The sequence below is a fragment of the Aspergillus brasiliensis genome, assembly GCF_001889945.1.
Source record: "Aspergillus brasiliensis CBS 101740 unplaced genomic scaffold ASPBRscaffold_4, whole genome shotgun sequence".
NCBI classification, from domain to species: Eukaryota; Fungi; Ascomycota; class Eurotiomycetes; order Eurotiales; family Aspergillaceae; genus Aspergillus; species Aspergillus brasiliensis.
The window spans coordinates 668046-684494 of record NW_027137445.1 but is presented as its reverse complement, the minus strand read 5'-3'; the positions used below and the strand labels follow the sequence as shown (position 1 = coordinate 684494).

The 16449-nt window shown below is 47.8% G+C and overlaps 8 protein-coding genes across 8 annotated transcripts; 3 read left to right on the top strand and 5 right to left on the bottom strand.

Moving 5' to 3' along the window:
* Positions 1–428: 428 nt before the first annotated feature.
* ASPBRDRAFT_40964 (uncharacterized protein) lies at positions 429–1174 on the bottom strand. The gene is made up of 3 exons (XM_067624467.1): positions 784–1174; positions 677–729; positions 429–622 (listed from the first exon to the last, which is right to left on the bottom strand). Exons 1-3 carry the CDS (start codon positions 947–949, stop codon positions 590–592), a joined length of 252 nt encoding a protein of 83 aa, XP_067480547.1. The 5' UTR covers positions 950–1174; the 3' UTR covers positions 429–589.
* Positions 1175–3548: 2374 nt separating this feature from the next.
* Positions 3549–5977, bottom strand: ASPBRDRAFT_194255 (uncharacterized protein; the record flags this gene model as incomplete). The annotated part of the gene is made up of 4 exons (XM_067620727.1): positions 3549–3693; positions 3747–4391; positions 4442–5297; positions 5347–5977. 4 exons carry the CDS (start codon positions 5975–5977, stop codon positions 3549–3551), a joined length of 2277 nt encoding a protein of 758 aa, XP_067480546.1.
* A 242-nt stretch (positions 5978–6219) lies between these two features.
* On the bottom strand, positions 6220–6915 carry ASPBRDRAFT_499680 (uncharacterized protein). The gene is made up of 2 exons (XM_067626455.1): positions 6785–6915; positions 6220–6700 (listed from the first exon to the last, which is right to left on the bottom strand). Exons 1-2 carry the CDS (start codon positions 6898–6900, stop codon positions 6463–6465), a joined length of 354 nt encoding a protein of 117 aa, XP_067480545.1. The 5' UTR covers positions 6901–6915; the 3' UTR covers positions 6220–6462.
* A 611-nt stretch (positions 6916–7526) lies between these two features.
* ASPBRDRAFT_40962 (uncharacterized protein) lies at positions 7527–8300 on the bottom strand. Its single transcript, XM_067624466.1, has one exon. It carries the CDS (start codon positions 8280–8282, stop codon positions 7596–7598), a length of 687 nt encoding a protein of 228 aa, XP_067480544.1. The 5' UTR covers positions 8283–8300; the 3' UTR covers positions 7527–7595.
* A 1500-nt stretch (positions 8301–9800) lies between these two features.
* Positions 9801–11260, top strand: ASPBRDRAFT_670529 (NAD(P)-dependent alcohol dehydrogenase; the record flags this gene model as incomplete). The annotated part of the gene is made up of 4 exons (XM_067628832.1): positions 9801–9969; positions 10020–10283; positions 10349–10775; positions 10831–11260. The coding sequence occupies 4 exons, from the start codon at positions 9801–9803 to the stop codon at positions 10970–10972; spliced, it is 1002 nt and encodes a 333-aa protein (XP_067480543.1). The 3' UTR covers positions 10973–11260.
* A 416-nt stretch (positions 11261–11676) lies between these two features.
* arp1 (scytalone dehydratase arp1) lies at positions 11677–12705 on the top strand. The gene is made up of 2 exons (XM_067624465.1): positions 11677–11877; positions 11973–12705. Exons 1-2 carry the CDS (start codon positions 11779–11781, stop codon positions 12402–12404), a joined length of 531 nt encoding a protein of 176 aa, XP_067480542.1. The 5' UTR covers positions 11677–11778; the 3' UTR covers positions 12405–12705.
* Positions 12706–12914: 209 nt separating this feature from the next.
* Positions 12915–14746, bottom strand: ASPBRDRAFT_173860 (fungal specific transcription factor domain-containing protein). Its single transcript, XM_067619756.1, has 2 exons — positions 14151–14746; positions 12915–14090 (listed from the first exon to the last, which is right to left on the bottom strand). The coding sequence occupies exons 1-2, from the start codon at positions 14499–14501 to the stop codon at positions 13050–13052; spliced, it is 1392 nt and encodes a 463-aa protein (XP_067480541.1). The 5' UTR covers positions 14502–14746; the 3' UTR covers positions 12915–13049.
* Positions 14747–15916: 1170 nt separating this feature from the next.
* On the top strand, positions 15917–16090 carry ASPBRDRAFT_98045 (cytochrome b5-like heme/steroid binding domain-containing protein; the record flags this gene model as incomplete). The annotated part of the gene is made up of 1 exon (XM_067629544.1): positions 15917–16090. A coding segment is annotated over one exon (174 nt), but the record flags the coding sequence as incomplete, so codon positions are not given.
* Between the last annotated feature and the right edge of the window lie 359 nt (positions 16091–16449).

Below are 16449 nucleotides of genomic sequence, written 5' to 3'. Positions count from 1 at the left end.
CGAAACCATAACTTTGACCACCCGTGACCCTGTAGCCATGCCACTTCCCTCGTTCGAACTTCTCAACATGCAATGGATGTGGACCCGTATCGCTGCGCTTTGTGGTGCAGCTAATGTGACCGATGGGCAGGTGGAGGAGGAGAACTTTGGTATGGGGGCGAATTGGCAAGCTCAATTCCCGAAGAGCGGTCATAATTTTGATTTTTCTTATACCACCTCTTCTAAAGCATGACAATCTACCGCGCTCAACACTGTTCGCTGACTAGTGGGCAAGGACTTCGGATCGAAACTGGGTTTAGCTGTGGGTTGATGATATTTAGGCTGAAGTGTATCATTAAGGATTCATCCGATCATGAAGTCTACATACTACAAGCATATAGTACTTCCAGGTTTTTTACTCCGTGAATATATCTTATATTCAGATAATGGTCTGGGTCCATTCATGTATCAAACGAGTGTGTCCATACAATCATGCATAGCAATCAACTTCCTTCAAAACAGCAAAGTAAGCAAAGGTTTAACCCGAAACCTTAGGTTCCTGATCGTCGTATCCAATTGGATACGCTTGTAGTGTCTAGTATCAGACAGCCTAAACCTGCACAGTGAGGCAATTAAGAAGGCCCTATAAGCAACGCATGAGTACCTGCCTCAAGAATAATCTGCAAATGTGACTTACAACACCATTGCTCTGGCAGCAGGCGGCCTGGTTGTTGCAACTTCCGACGAGAGCTAAATTTGCATTAGTAAATACAGACACTAGATAGAGAAGAACTTAATACTTACGGACACAAAGTGAGGGAAGAACGTTCACATTCAAAATGCCCTTACTCAAGGTGTCGCAGCATGAGTTCGCTTGAGATTGAGTACACTGCGAAGGGTCGCTGTCGGCTGGCATAGCACTGGCCAGGCCGAAGGTAGCGATGAGGACAAGGACTTGGGAGAAGTACATGGTGATAGACTTGAAACTTTGTCAGTTTAGAAATGTATTGAGAAGGCTGGCTTGCAGTAGGATGATACACAAGATGAATGGGACTTTGATGGCTTATATATGTCTGGATCCTTGAGAATGTCTCGATTCGGATATGTCTCTTGATATGATAGACAGGTATCGTGCATACCTGAGACAGAACCTTGATCCAATAACGCAGTGGACCCTCTCGAACCTCACTAAAAGCTTGATTTAAGAGACAAAAGGGAACCAATCGGCCAATACTTGCATCGGCTTTACCTGATGTCTCTAGTCAACTGACCTCCTTGTAAGAGTTGAGGTCAGCGAGCAAAGTCTAGATTGCTTTCAAGGGATCTTTAGCCAGGATGATCTTAGACAAAACCCCTTAAGCACTGCCTTGTGTTACCTCTCAAATCTTGAATTGCTCCTGCCAGACATAGAGCACATATTTCCACACTGGGTTCTTTACCCATGGAGTAGAGGCGCACCTATAATAATGCTTGATAAGGCCATTCCTGCGGAATATAAGCTAGTTATAGCATTGATTTCCATTCCAAACATGATATGGTCTGGATATAAAATGTATCTGGCATGATCTTCACCCGCCTTTCCCAAGAAGTCTCTACCGCTTGACGTAATCCATACCGATATAATCTCCACATAAGCATGAACCAAGGATCTGGAACCCCAAGTTTGTGGCATTCCACCTCCACTGGTAAAGGGCGGGGTGCATCTCATCCCTTGCAGATGGCCATAGAGGTGAATCACGAGCGAAAGATTACGGCACCTATGACACGGGAACTGGCTACCTTGTACGTGGTTGTGAACTTGAGTCTTACAATAGATCTGAGATGCTTGCTTGAAAGTATGAGTAGTACTCACCCATGAGTGAGATGCCATGGTTTAATGAGTGGCTTCATTTCCTAGTGCTAATTTGTATAAAGGACACCAATCCGCATAACGTGTCCATGTCTCAGCAATCATTGGAAATATACCAGGAACAGCATCACTCCTCCGTCCTCTGGTAATTTAGATGAATCTGACACCAATGTACCCCAGATTCGTGCGGAATTATTCAAGGTCCCTCACAGCCCGATCCTGGTTTGAATGAAGCCTCGTCTGCAGCATGCAGTGTCTTCTGACTTTCCTTGCCTAAGTGGCGTTTGACACAACCCTCAATCTTGATTTAGAGTAACAGACAGATGTAACCCAAAGCAGGTGCTTATCGTTTTGGACGCATCAGCGTCATGCAAGGGCGATGAAGAATCGCGGTCGTCCCTTGGGAAAAGGCGGGCGAGGAATGTGGCCCGTAATCAAGGTATGTGTCTTTCCCGTACGGGATTCGATGACAGCTCGGTGACAATCATATGGTCACACAGGTCTAGATTCATCTTAAGGTGATATCTATGGTTACACAAATATAATAGTTTGATTCTCAGTCCTGCTGATTTTGGTGCTTCCTGTTTCTGGTATTCGCTTACTCGCAAAAGGTCATGTGGGCGAAGTGCATAGTTAAGTGGCAGCTTATGATAATGTAAGTGTCCCTGTAGGTGGACTAATATTAAGCGTAGCTAACGGGCAATATATATACTGAATATTACTGGAACACAATCCAGAGAGATCCACTGTGGCTGTTGCAAATACAAGAAGGGTGGGGAACATTATTGCGCCCTCTGCGGTTGAAGATCAGTAAGGGGAAAGGAAAAACCGGGGTAGTGCCAGGCAGTAAGCAGTTTTGTTCCGTGCCTTGGAAGGCAGGTGGAGGACGTGCGTGGTGGTGATGATCAGACCAGGTAACAGAGTTTCTCAATCAAACTACTCCGTACTTTTTTTTCTTTTTCTATTTTTTATTTTTCTTTTCCTTTTTTCCCTTTGCTTTCTGATAAGATACAGATGAAAGGAGAAGCAAACGATTAAGGGCAGCCATTTGCATCGACTTGAGGATGTAGGAGTAGAGTGTACGCTCCAGTAAGAAGAGACATAGTGGTTTGTGAATAGAACTCCATAGAATATTTCGAATTCTAGGAGGATAAACACTGCAGGAGGAGTTTATATATGAAATTATGGTTGCTAGTATGGACCTGACCGCTATGAAGCATTGCGTTTGGGGGCTCACGGCTTGAGATGGTTATTTGCTCTGTATGAACATGTCTATACACACGGTATGTGTGGCTGTGAGGGAATCTGAAAAACGAGTTTTGCTCATAGCCACGCATGTCTCTGAAATCATTCATCCCTTGAAGTGAAGATAGCATATCTCTCACCTTTCAGTCAGATGCTGGTAGTAGACAGACTCTGCAGGAAAGTCTGGCGACTTCCGTTCGATACGGAGCAGTACTTGAAGACAGACTGGTTCCGGTGCCGTATACCGCATGAATGAGACCAGTTTATTAATGTCCCACTACTTGGTGCAGCCGGAGAGACAGCATGTCGTGCGGATTTCTGGGTAGATAGCTGAGCCCCGCATGATTGTGTCGGACATGCCAACTCAGACGCGGCTTCGCTATCAATGAGGTCACCCATAGTGAATCGCCGAAGCTTTGGGTGATAGATATGCTGCAAATGGCGTGAAAGCATGGTGCTCACCAGTAAAGCAGCCCTACTGAAACACGAGGTAGCGTCTCCCCTGTTTCACGATTCCCTGTCCACCAACTACCAGACGACCGACATTCTCAGTCTCAACCGCATCGAAATCCTCCCCGATGATTCCATTGATACGGTCAAGTACTGCAGTATCTTCCGTCCTAAGGTCCCACGTCAGTCTCGCATCGGCAGTCATCGGGACCAAGTAACTTACACAGCATTCCCCAGCAGCGGCATTTGAGCTCTCACATCCTTCCGCTCCGCCAATTGCGTCCCGATCCTCACCATCGCAAACGCATCAAAGGACTCTGTCCACGTGGGATGCAAACCCGCATAGAACGCCAAGATCACCAGTCCGACAAGGTGCAGGCCGATGACGGCCGACAGAAATCCGATCGCCCATGGTCGGATCGCAAAGATCTCAACAGAGGTTCCGTCATCCTTGAAGAGAATCCGGCGGTAGGCCTGCACCGTGGAGGCGCGGCCCAGATTAGCCTTGTTGGCAAAGAAGGCTCCCTGGGTAAATACAGACGTGGTCTGGGGGTCCTCATAGTTCGCGAAGAGCTGACCAAGCCAGGCAGCCAGGTCATTGAAGTAGGTGGTGTTGGTTCCCGATGCACAGGGCTTGAGGGTTGCGTATCGCCGAGATGTAGCATCTTCGGTGTTGTTGTTGGAAAGGTATGTAAATGGAATAGGCTCGGAGCACTCATCTAACGAAGAGGAAGTGATGTTCGGCAAGGTGGGCGTTGAGTTGGCGCGAGTGGCGAAGAATGTGGACGGGCCAAAGAGGGCCTTGGTGGCTGTAAGCAGAGGGCCTAGAGCTGGTGAACTGACGGGGGTGGGATCGGGATAATTATATCTAAGCCATGTTAACACATTACGTGAATAGATATATGACCGGGTCCTTACCCCAGAACATGTGAACTGTCCAATGCGCGCACATCCATACTTTCCTCCTGCTCGACAATCACATTTTCCGGATCATGACTGGCTGCAAGATCGAATGTCTCCAGCAAGGGCCCCGTCTGGTAGTTGTTCATATAGTTGGGTAACATGAAATATCCTGCAGTCGTATTCGCACGAATGTGCTGTGTCCAGCTGGCTGTCTGGGATCCGTTGGTAAGGAAGCTCATGGCGACTGAATTGAAGTGTATATATGCTTCCTCGGTAATATCCTGGCGGTTCCGCGTGAGATTCCACGGGAAGCTTTGCGAATCTCCCAGCGCACACACTTTGACCTCCATCATGCCGTTGGCAGAACTTGGGATGTCGTATGAAGCATCTATGTCCGACAAGTTCGCAAGCGTCGACGCTGAGAAAGACCCTGATCCACCACAGCTATCCGGGTAGCTGTCTTCCGACACTTCTTCCGAAGCAACGGACGTGTTAAATCGAAACGCATGATCGCTTATGATCCCGGTCGTGACAGAATTGACCGGAATGGACACGAAAGAACTGTTGCCGCGGAGGGGATAGAATTGCGTAGCAGATCCCCCCGGCGTCCAGCTACTCACGCAAGAATAAGCCCAGCTCATGGAAGAGTTACAAACCGAATCGGGTGTCTGCCAAATATTCGGCTGAGAGTCATACTGAGTGGCATAGTGAATTAATGCCCTAGTATCCCCCACCGTCTCGATCGACTTCACTTGTGACAGTCCCGTTATATCGGCATCAGAGACCAGCGGCGTGACCCTCGAGGGTAAACTCGCAACCAGAATGGTCTCTTCTGACACGAGCAACTGCTGAAGCGGCCAATTGAGAGCACCTAATGAATTAGATCAGCAGGCCTCCCGTTGCCTCATCAGGTCCCATACCTATAGCACAAACGAGAAATGCATAGTAGAGGAGCGGACTGCCCAGTCGCCGCCGACCCCCAGCAGAGAACAGTCGGGCAAGTATGAAGGGATTCCACCAGCCTCGATCAGCCACCGCAAGCATCTTCCGGAGACTGAACGACCGTTTGTTTTCAGCAGCTTGAGCGTACACGACGGCGGCGCGAGCAGCAATACACGAAGAGAATGGAATTGTCAGGACCGCCATGACCGAGTTGATGACACGGGCGGTCAATCTCCAGCGGCGGGTGGCAGCAATCACGGCTGCGGTCAGGGTCACCTTGGTCACTTCTCTCTGGCTGCATGAGAATGTCGCTTCTGCATCTGAGTCGGAGACTCCCAGAACCGTCTGGGACGCGCACGTTAGCTGTCGCGCGCTTTCCCATGTCGGCGTCGAATGGTGATAGAGGAGAGGTCGGTGGGTGAGAATGCACGTCACCGTCCATGAGAAGAGCAGGAGCGAACAATAAAGTAGAACAATTGGAACCAGGTGATTTAGGCTTCGGGATAGGGGACGAGACGTTTTGTGTAAGTCATCGGCTGACTTGTCGTCGTCGCTTAGTGTCCGAAATGGAATATATTCGCCTCGTAGATTAGTGTCATCGGACCCCATGTTGTGATTTGACTGCCAGAGTCAATCACACAGAAGAGACATTGAGGTTGGGGAGGATAGCAGGGTAGATTTATCCTCATTCCATGCCTCATGCCGCAGACTGCCAGATCGAGTCTAGTCGGGGGCCTAATCTTCGGCCAAGATGCGCGCTTGAGCCTGGCTCAGTCAAGTGGGTCAGTCAGGGAAGGGCTGGCGAGGCTGTGGCCTTAGCGTACATTCAGTAGCCAGTCCAGCACATCTTCGGAGATACCGACTAACTTGACAAGGGGCGAAATCAGGCTTGAAGGGGAAGATCAACATCAATCCTTGACTGCGTCAAAAATCAACCCTCCATCATACTCCCGGAAGAGGTGATTTTCGAAGTGCTTTGCAGGGTGTACAACCTCTCTTTCTATAGAAGGTGAAGCTCTTCGATAACACGATAATATGGTAAATGACGTGTAGGTTTTGAACTCAATATTCGTGGTATAACTTGATCAACTTCTTCATCTGAAAGCTTTGTGCACTGCCTCTTGCTTTTCGAAGTGAACTTTGTTGATTTTGACACGTATATAGCACTTGACGATAGCTACTCTGTAGCCGATCAACGATTTGTTGGTAGGTAAAGCCAGCATCACGAAGAGTAAGAATACGGAGTCGATCATCAGGGTCAAGGCGCTTGGACATCGTGGAACATGGGGAAGTAGATCCCGGAGTGGAAGGCATCTTTGAAAGCAAGAAGAACTAGTAAAGTGCATCGATTATTAGTTGTCTATGGACTTCAACGCGTGGCTATATCAAGCAGGGGGTGTTAGTTGAGAGACTCACCGCTGGAAGGATTCGAATCCCTGCCGCGCTCCACCAAACATCAACAAAACCACCGGGATCGATTCCCAGATCACACAATTATGTGATTGGTTTCTCTCCACTGCCTGCCCACTCATTACCTACCATCCCGGCCATACATGAGCTACAGATGATGACTATTTAGCAGAACTCAGTTGCTTTTAACCCGTCCGTGCACTTAGATTTTGCGGAAATAAGGTACAAGTAATAAGGTACAAGTAATAAGGTACAAGTAAATGGTGCCGCGCTTTGTGCGGCCACTTGGACTTAAATACATATATTACTAAGCTTTAAGGCATTCTAAGAGTATTACACAATATTTAAATAAGATAGACAAGGATTTATAGTACTTATATGATGTCAGACTCGCCAGCTGATTAACTGACTTTTCTAGATAATAATAGTATTTATACTTAATAAGTAGTAATCGTATAACTAGTTATAGGATCCAGCAAGCTAGAACAGCCGGTAATGGAATCATTTTTTTTTTCAACTTATCAAGTTGAGATAATTAGTAGCCTTTTTTATTACTTTTAGTGGGAGTATTGTCATTGGACCCCTTACTAAGAATTAGTTGTAGCGTGTATCAGAACGCGTCCTACATTCTGTGACCTTGTTTCTTGTTTTTCTAGCTCCGATACTCTCGTCCGTAGGTACCAAACCGATCTTGTTACATTTGATCTATATTTAATGGCTTAGCAGAATTGATTCCATTGTATCAGGCCGACATTTTGTTTACAAGAAGCAGAAAACCAGAGGGATATATCCCAATTTTGATTTAGCTCCATCTGATTCATGCTCTGTGCTGTGTCTCCAAATATGCTTTGAATGTGGTCAATTCATCCCTAGTGAACTTGACAGTCCGATTCACGGCTTCTTTCGTGCTTGGGGGCCCATAATACCCATATTCCTCAAGATATAGCATCATTTCGATGAGTCGCTTCCCGAATACTGCAGGGACGTTCTTTACATATTCTTCTTTAGAAACCACTTTGTATTGCACCGGTTTTCCCAAAACTTCGCTCATGATTTCGGCGATCTCTTCATAAGTATATAGTCGTTCGCCCGCTGATAATGTTTGCCCGACGAACTTATCTGGCTCTTCCAATACTGGTCCAAGGAATTTTCCTGTATCTTCATTTGGATCAAGCAAGGGTAATTCTGTCTTGGGGTCGACAATATTGACAAGTGCCAATTCTCCGTCCACTGTTCGGAGACCCATGTGTTGATCAAAGTTCTGCATGAACCAGCCCGGACAGAAAAAGATGCTCTTGATGGGTAAGGTGCGCATGTAATCTTCCACCTCAGCTTTAGCATCGAAATAATCAACATTTTGATAGTTTCCATTGGAGATCTTAGTCACGTGTGGAAGTGTGCTGAAGATGATATATTCCACGCCCTCGGCGACTGCGGCATCCACAATGACTCTGCCTTGGGATATTTCACGTTGTCTAGCGTTCTTGTCGTGAAAGACAGGCATGGTCATCGAAAATGCCACACTGGCCCCGCGCATGGCTCGTCGCACAGACTCCTCGTCGTCAGCATCGGCTTGGACTACCTGGACGCCTTGAACTGCCAGGGCCCGAGCACGGGGATCAGATGGATTGCGAGTGACGGCTCGGATTCGAAACTTGGATGAAAGAGAAGGGCTGCTCAAAACGTAGCGTATTAGGGAGCCACCTTGCTGGCCTGTGGCACCAAGCACTACCAGCCACTTCCCCCCCATTGGCATATCACTCAGTTGTCCTGGAAAGAAGAGAAATTGAAAGCGATGAATTGGAGTAGGAAGAAGGGTTCGAAGAAGGGTTCAAAATAAGAAGGATCAATCAGTCTTGGAATATTTGGCTGTAGCTGCTGTCTGGGATTCTGATCTATATTATATCAACCCACATGATGAACTCATTCGGAACAAGGAACGGTTGGCTTGAACTCAAATCACTACCCGAGACCTGTGATCAATCTCCACTCTAAGACTTGTCATCATATCCACTCCGAGACATGTCATCAATCCCCACCCATCGGGTATGATGCCTACTAAGCACCTTATCAGAACATCGTGCTTTCTGATATAGTCTCCGAGAGGATTCTCCTCCACACCAGGGCTGTAGACTGCCGTTTGAGTCCGAAATTAGCTCTCGTAGGCTATAAAAGAAGTGAACGGCTCTTAACTTACAGCAGTATTCCAGAAATTGCATCAAAGCTCAGTTGCCTCCAGAAGGACAGGTTCCGCCCCATCAGGGTTCAGGTTAGTGCTCATGGCAGAGGTCAGTCCCATTGCGCCAAAACCTGGCGATGGGACATGAAGATCACCGAAAGGGAGGAATGTGACCATCTCTGTTCGTTTTGGAGTTAAAGTGGGCGTTGGATTACGTTTATCTGCAAGAACTGCTGACCCTAAGCAGAGATCAGCAGAGAAGGCGGGAAATATAAGCCTCTTATGCTGACCCCGAGTACTCCGCTCGTTAACTCCGTTGGATGACAACCCACAAGCCTTTTCTCCACTCATGCTATCTGCCGGTAACCACGCTTGATTGGTTTACCGAGCCAATGATATGACTACAGTTCATGCTATCATCTACTCGATTTACCAAGTGTTACCATAAAATCCGGCAACCTCAAGCAGATGTTTATATAGCTTAAACCAGAAGTTAGTTGGTAAATATAAAGTAATATTGTATGGTGAAATACAAGTCTACCGGTATTTAATTTACCGTATGCATAGTCTTGGCAGTGACATGTGGAGGGAGGTGTAGGGTCCATTAATCAAAGGGTCAACTATACGTTTTCTTCACTGACAATGACAGGTGATAAAACAATTGACGTTATCGCTCATAGATAGATAATGAAATGCCGAACAGAAATACCGACAAGCGGACAGATGGCTACAAAAACCGCTTTGCTTTCCTGCTATTTTCCGTTCCTACGTTCGCCAGTATCTTGACTTTCGAGTATCGATCGATCCAAGAACAAAGCAAAACCCCCTATTCGGTAACCGAAGATGGTTCAAGCTATCCAGTTTCGCGGTTCGCCTTCTGGAAAGGTTGTCCAGACCACTGCTGAACTTCCCGATGTCAAGTCTGACGAGGTCCTCGTCAAAGTGACTGACAGCGGTCTCTGCGGAAGCGATATTCACTTCTTGAAGGTGCCGCTGGTGCTTGGACATGAAGGTAAATGTTCTTTCTATGCAAGGTGTCAATTTCCGCTAACCAAAGCGGAGGTATCGGTATCGTGGAGAAGACTGGCGCAGCGTGCTCGCAATTGAAAGTTGGCGATCGTGTGGGATGGGGACCAGTTAACTCTACTTGCTCTACTTGCAATATGTGCTTGACTGGGAGGGATGCCTATTGCCCTGATGCCAAGACATACGGCGCCGAGGGCTATGATACCCAGGGTTCTATCTGCAGCTATGCTGTGCGAAAAGAACAGTGGCTCTTCAAGATCCCTGACAGCATTTCTTCCATTGATGCGGCACCCTTGATGTGTAAGTACGACAAATAGTTGTTGTTACAACATGCTCTCGTTCATGGCCTAACATCATCTTTGAAGGTGGTGGTGGCACCGTGTGGGTACCACTAGTCGAGCAATGCAAGCCCTACGATCGCGTTGGTATTGTTGGCATTGGTGGCCTGGGCCACCTCGCAATCCAATTCGCTGCTAAGATGGGATGTGACGTTGTGGTTCTGTCTTCAAGTGATGATAAACGTGAAGAAGCTATGAAGCTCGGGGCCAATGAGTTCTATGCCACCAAGGGAGTGTCTGACTACGCGCAGCTCGGCGTCACGAAGCCTATTGACCGACTCATCATCACTACGTCCGCCAAGTTCAACCTGGGCGTGTTCTATCCTATCTTGGCCCGCAATGCCAGCATCATTCCGTTGTCGGTGGATTTCGGTGACCTTGTTGCCCCCTACCTGCCAACTGTTGTCCAGGGTAACAGTATTGTCGGAAGTTGCATCTCAAGCCGCTACCCTCAGTAAGTTACCGAGTCTTTTCCTCCAGGGGGGTTCAATCAAGCTGACGTTTGCTAGGAATCAAATGCTCGACTTTGCTGCGCGCCACAAGATCTCTTCCATCGTGGAAAAGTATCCTATGACTCTGGAAGGAGTCACTCAGGCTGTGGAGAGATTGCAGAGTGGTAAGATGAGGTACCGGGGCGTCATCAGTTGGTGATGAAAGAAAGGTGGACTGTTCATCCGGGGAGGCTTTCATTGTACCCGCGAATCGTATGAGGGACAGCCGCTACAGACAGGCATCCGATCTCCGCTACAAATATGCCTATGGTCCAGACTAGGAGGAGCTCGGCAGGAGGGGATGTTAAGAGCAGAGAGCATCTCTAGATATGAAGATTGATAATATGAGTCGCTTGCAGTGTCCGACGGACTTGTCTTTCTCGCTGTGGAACCTTATTGATTGCAACAGTCGTCTTAATAAGGGGCAATGAAAATACTCGAGAAAAGCCCAGAGTAGATTGCCCTTCATAAACCCGTGTGGAGATGGAACTTAGAATGAATTGATTTATTGATGGACGGAATACTATAGAAAAGGTTAAACAGAAATAACTGGCAAATCTTGCTAACTTGTAAAGCAAACCCGTCAGACGCCACAACCGTGTACTTTAAATGTATATAAACAATTCAGGCCCTCACCAGTTATGGATGAGGCAGTCTTAGCAGCTCGGACTTAGTAAGTTGATTACCCAGTAAATCCCTCGTGGGGCAATCGTGCTATTGCTAGTTGCTACATCTCGCCTGGAGCTTTCTGTTATTGTCTTGTTATAGAGGTAATGGACAGGAGACATGCAGATCAATGTAAGGCCGAGTTGAGCTGCAAACCCCGCCTCTACTTCCCCTCTATTAGTACCCGACGTGGACAACATTCCACATTTATACTTATAGACCTAAACTCAGCTAACCCCCAAGCAACAAACCCAACTTCTCTAGCCCTCATAATCAAAGCTCTAAGAGTAACTCAACAAAATGACTTTCGAAATATACATCCCCACCACCCTCACCTTCCAAGATTACATCGCCATCTGCCAATGTGCACGCACATTCGCTGATGGATACGATCGAAAGGTATTACACACACAACAACCATCCATTCTCCTCATCCCATCTTCATACGTATAACATCTAGAACCATCCACCAACTAACAGTAACGTGTATCCAGGACAAAACCCTCCTCCGCGCCGCCCTCGCCCCCACCGTGATCGTCGACTACAACAAAGTCCTCCCCCATCTCACGCGCGAGACCTACGCAGCAGACGACTTCGTAGAAACCTGGCTCGGCCCCACAAACCTCGGCAACAAAGCCCTAGCGACGCAGCATCTCCTCGGAGCGCCATACTTCAAGTTCGCATCCGAGGAGAAGATCGTCGTACAGTGGCAGCAACTCGCGAGTCATGGGCGGTGGGTGGATAATGGCCAGGAGGAGAAGGAGGAGACTCATCCGGTGAAGCGCAAGATTGATGAGACCTCGGACGGGAGGAGTTGGATGCAACAGACGTATGTTAGGGTCGATGGGCAGTGGCGGATTCAGGTGCTGGAGCCGGAGGTTTTGTATCATACGGGGGATTTTGGGAAGGTTAGACGGCCGGAATGAAGGATCCGGGGGGGGAGGTATTTGATAGTGATCTAGGATGATTAGAGTCGTAATGTCGAATATGACTCATGAATACTAGGATATGAGAGCTCTTATACGTTACATGCAGTTCATGCTAGTAAGTATTTGGCAGTATTTGTTATGAAGTAGCAGGCTGATGCAGCTGCAACTTGATGTACCTAGTCTATGTTGACTCTTGAAATGGTCGTCCAGATGTGAATAGTGGCTTTCCCCTTACTCTTCAACCCATATGATGTATAAGGCACTGCTGTATATCTCAGAGTATTTAGGATATTGGGCTATTCTCTGCAAAGAACTATGTAGGGACATCGCCAGTGTCGGGATGTGGGGGACCTCGGAATGCGGGCTGACAGGAAGTCGGACAGCATAATAAACCATGGATGTGTACTAAAAAATTAAGAAATAAGTAAGAAACATCCAGGTAGGTAGTAACTAGGTAAATGTAAGTATAGGCTCACTATATATCAGAGTTTATAATAGTATTTATATACCACTAGAATGTTACATTGATGGGCCTACTGTACTTCAAACATAGACTTTATCTACATGCTGGGATATATTAATACCATATATCATCCAGTACAAAATGGACAGTGCGCTAATGACCGACTAACGTCTAGGAATTCAATTGCTGATGGTAGACAGCCCCATCCTATGAAACCCCTGAGCCAGAAAGGTGTCACATGATCGAACAGCCCACATCGCATACCAATCATCCGAATCATTGCAACGCATTGAATGCTGCGTATAGACCTCCCGAGCGAGATTCAAAGACAGAAAGCAATAGCTCGGTAGAAACGGGATGGCTTGTGTCGCTGCTAGACCCGCCCACGTCTGCACAATTTCTGCAGCCCCCTGGCGTGCGCGGTGGACGAGGTTTTCAGAATATGTCGGTGTCCGCGCCATCTTGCCATTGTAGAGGGCCAGTAAATACGTCAGGTATAAGATGTATAGTGCAGCTCGATGGACACACAGAGTAAATTCCGTAGACTCCCGCGGGTGCTCGATCAAGGTCCATTGGGATGTGTAGCGCACAGAGGCAGGGAGGTTCTCCAGCCATATTTTGAGCCTGCTTTCGACGCTCGCCACCAAGGTCGGATCGAGATGCCGCATCTTCCATAGAAGAATGGCTGGTTTCATACCATCGTCCAGTGCATGACGCGTTTTATGGTCCAGATCAACGGTGTAGAGCAGGCGGTACATGCAGCGGATAAGTTTCGATCGCTCAATCAGAATGCCGCATAGTTTGGCGTGATACGGTGGCTCTGGTATGCTCGCATTTATTGGGCAAACGGTGGCATTGATCGTGGCTCGATCAAACACTGAAAACACGTCTGGGATGAAGTGACAATCTAGGGACGGCGGCTTTCGAATTTGGAAGGGAGCATCCAGAGCCAGGGAGATGGTGAGATCGGCAGTGTATAGCGACCAGACGAGTCGGTCACGGAGCGAAGATGAGATGGTGCAGAGATACTCTGTATTCTGGCTGACTGGTTCATCTGTTGGATCGAAGAGACCTGCGCCGATCGCAACTGAGACAGCATGGCGAATCCAGTATCGGGACTCGGACAAACTAGCTTCGGATAGGTTTTCGCGGATACTCAGCAAGATGAGTGCTTGGGTCACAACAATGGGATTGCGCTCTATTGAGTAATTGTATAACATCTGCGCTGGTCAGTCATGTTGTTTGAGGAGAGAATGTTGGAGATGCATGCATGCACTCACTCTCGCTCTTTCGCGTATGGCCCTTCCGATGGCATCTCTACTTGGATGACCCGCTGCTTGTAGTTCGAGAGGGTCCACGTATGAGCTCCCCGCATAGAGGATGGCTTGGTACAGAAGTGGATGAGGAAATTGACGGTCGTCACTGTCAAGTAGCCTTGGGAAGAGATGCGAGATCTCCAGGACAGGAACAAGAGGATGTACCCATCGTAAATACGACTGGAGAAGCAGGTTGCGTAAGTCCTCGCTCGGAAGTAACAGTGCCCCACGGGACTCTAGCTCTTCTCGGTCCTTGAATGCGATGGAGGTGAAAGCGCAGGCTTGAAACTCGCGACACGAGAGAGAGTGGAGCATCTCAATTCTGTGATCTGGAAGAGAATGTGAGAATGTAGTCGGGGCACCTGGGATGTTGTAGTTGGGACGGGACGAAATGATGGTGTTTATGTTTATTCATAAGCGCACGTATGGCGGCATTAATCCCCGCAGGAGAGCTGATCCTCCACAAACAAATGAAAGACAGCCTACCTTATCTTCGCCAGGTAGCAGGAACTAGTGCTTACTGACTTATGTGCATGAATTGTATGTTATGGCAGCTGAACCCCCTACTGTAATGAATCGACCCTGGACTTTGATTGCTGATGCCTGGGGAGACCCTGAAAGCAAGAGCCGCGGGATGGGCGCAGAATGTGATCGAGGCCGGCAGCAGGCTAAATTGCTCCATCAATCAAATCTTCCGGATAGATAATGGGGCCCGCTAAGACAAGGCCGATAATATGCTTTTGTTATGATCCACCGTCTTACCAGCCCAATGAGAACGTCCCTCGGGCGTAAAAATGTGGCTATGAATAGCACTATTGCTGCAATTTCATATTAGCTTCTCATTACACCATTGTAGTCCTGATCAGAACATCATTGGCTTTCATACATCTTTGGTTATCGAAAATAATCGAAGTGATGAGCAACAGTGCAGAACTAACGGTAGAAGGGTGATCACTCATAGGAGTCGAAAACAACAGATATGAAGATCGAAGAAACAGAACAATACACCGTCCTAGCCCGCGGCTAGTTATGCGACCTTCTTCGGGCCCGCACATACAGATTCCCGGGCTTGATGGTTTGGAACATGGAGTCATACCCAATCGGATCATTGACCTCTTTGAAGTATTCGTACCGGTATACCAGCATGGCGATAAATACTTTCACCTCGCAAGCAACGAAGTTTGTCGCCACGCACATCCGGGGCCACATGGCGAACGGGATATAGGCACCGCGGTGTCAGTTCTCAACCCTCTCGGTATGCCATCTCTCCGTAGAAAACTGGGTCGGATTATCCCATATGGCTGGATGTTGTGAAGATGATGGATTTCTGAAATCACCACGCCATTCTTGGGAACCCGGTACCCCCCAGGAAGGATAACTACTGCAGACGATACGGCACAGTCAGCATGGCTATATTATATCGGCTCCTATGTCCGGCAATTACACTTGTCCACGGAGATGATATACTCTGCCGATGCAAGAAGGGCTGATGGGATAAGGACATGTTATACTCTGCCAATGTCCCTAACACGCCATAAAATCATCCTTCCTTCAACCTGCATCACAATCTCACTATACTCCATAGAGCCATTATGCGGTCTTTTACATTCGCACAAGTCAATGAGCTAAGTCCACAGCAATCCCTCGTCATCATAAACGGAAAGGTAAGAGCAAACGTCCATCTCGATACGCTATCCCATCGAATCTTGCGATCAGATTTGGACCTAACATACTTAATATCTAACCATACAGTCTACGATGTAAGCGGCTACTTGGAAGAGCATCCTGGACGGAGGGAACTTCTGCTGGATGTTATTGGCACGGATGCCACAGACCATTTCGTCCAGGCGGGGCATTCCGATGAGGCACAAGATACCCTCGCCGGCCTTGCTGTTGGCAATGTCAAAGACTATCGACGCAAGTATGCACATGAGAGAAGAGCGCTTTATTCCAAACGGAGAAGGGTCCTGCAGCACCATCTTCTCTGGTAACGCCGCGGCTTGCAATGACCGTGCCTGGTGCTGTCTTTTTCGCCTTGTTACTACGGCTTGTGGTTCGCCATGCTGATATCGGGACTACGTGGATTCGTCTTCCATCAAATGGCGTGTCTTTAAATGCCCTCCCTACGCCGTCTGCATTGCTGGTATTCGTGATGTTGTTCTTAATGGCTGTTCTTGGGGGCTTGTCCTACTGGGTGTCGACCATAATTTATGTCGAGTTTGGGTACGGGAAATATCCGGAAGTGATTCCTTCAAGTAGAAGA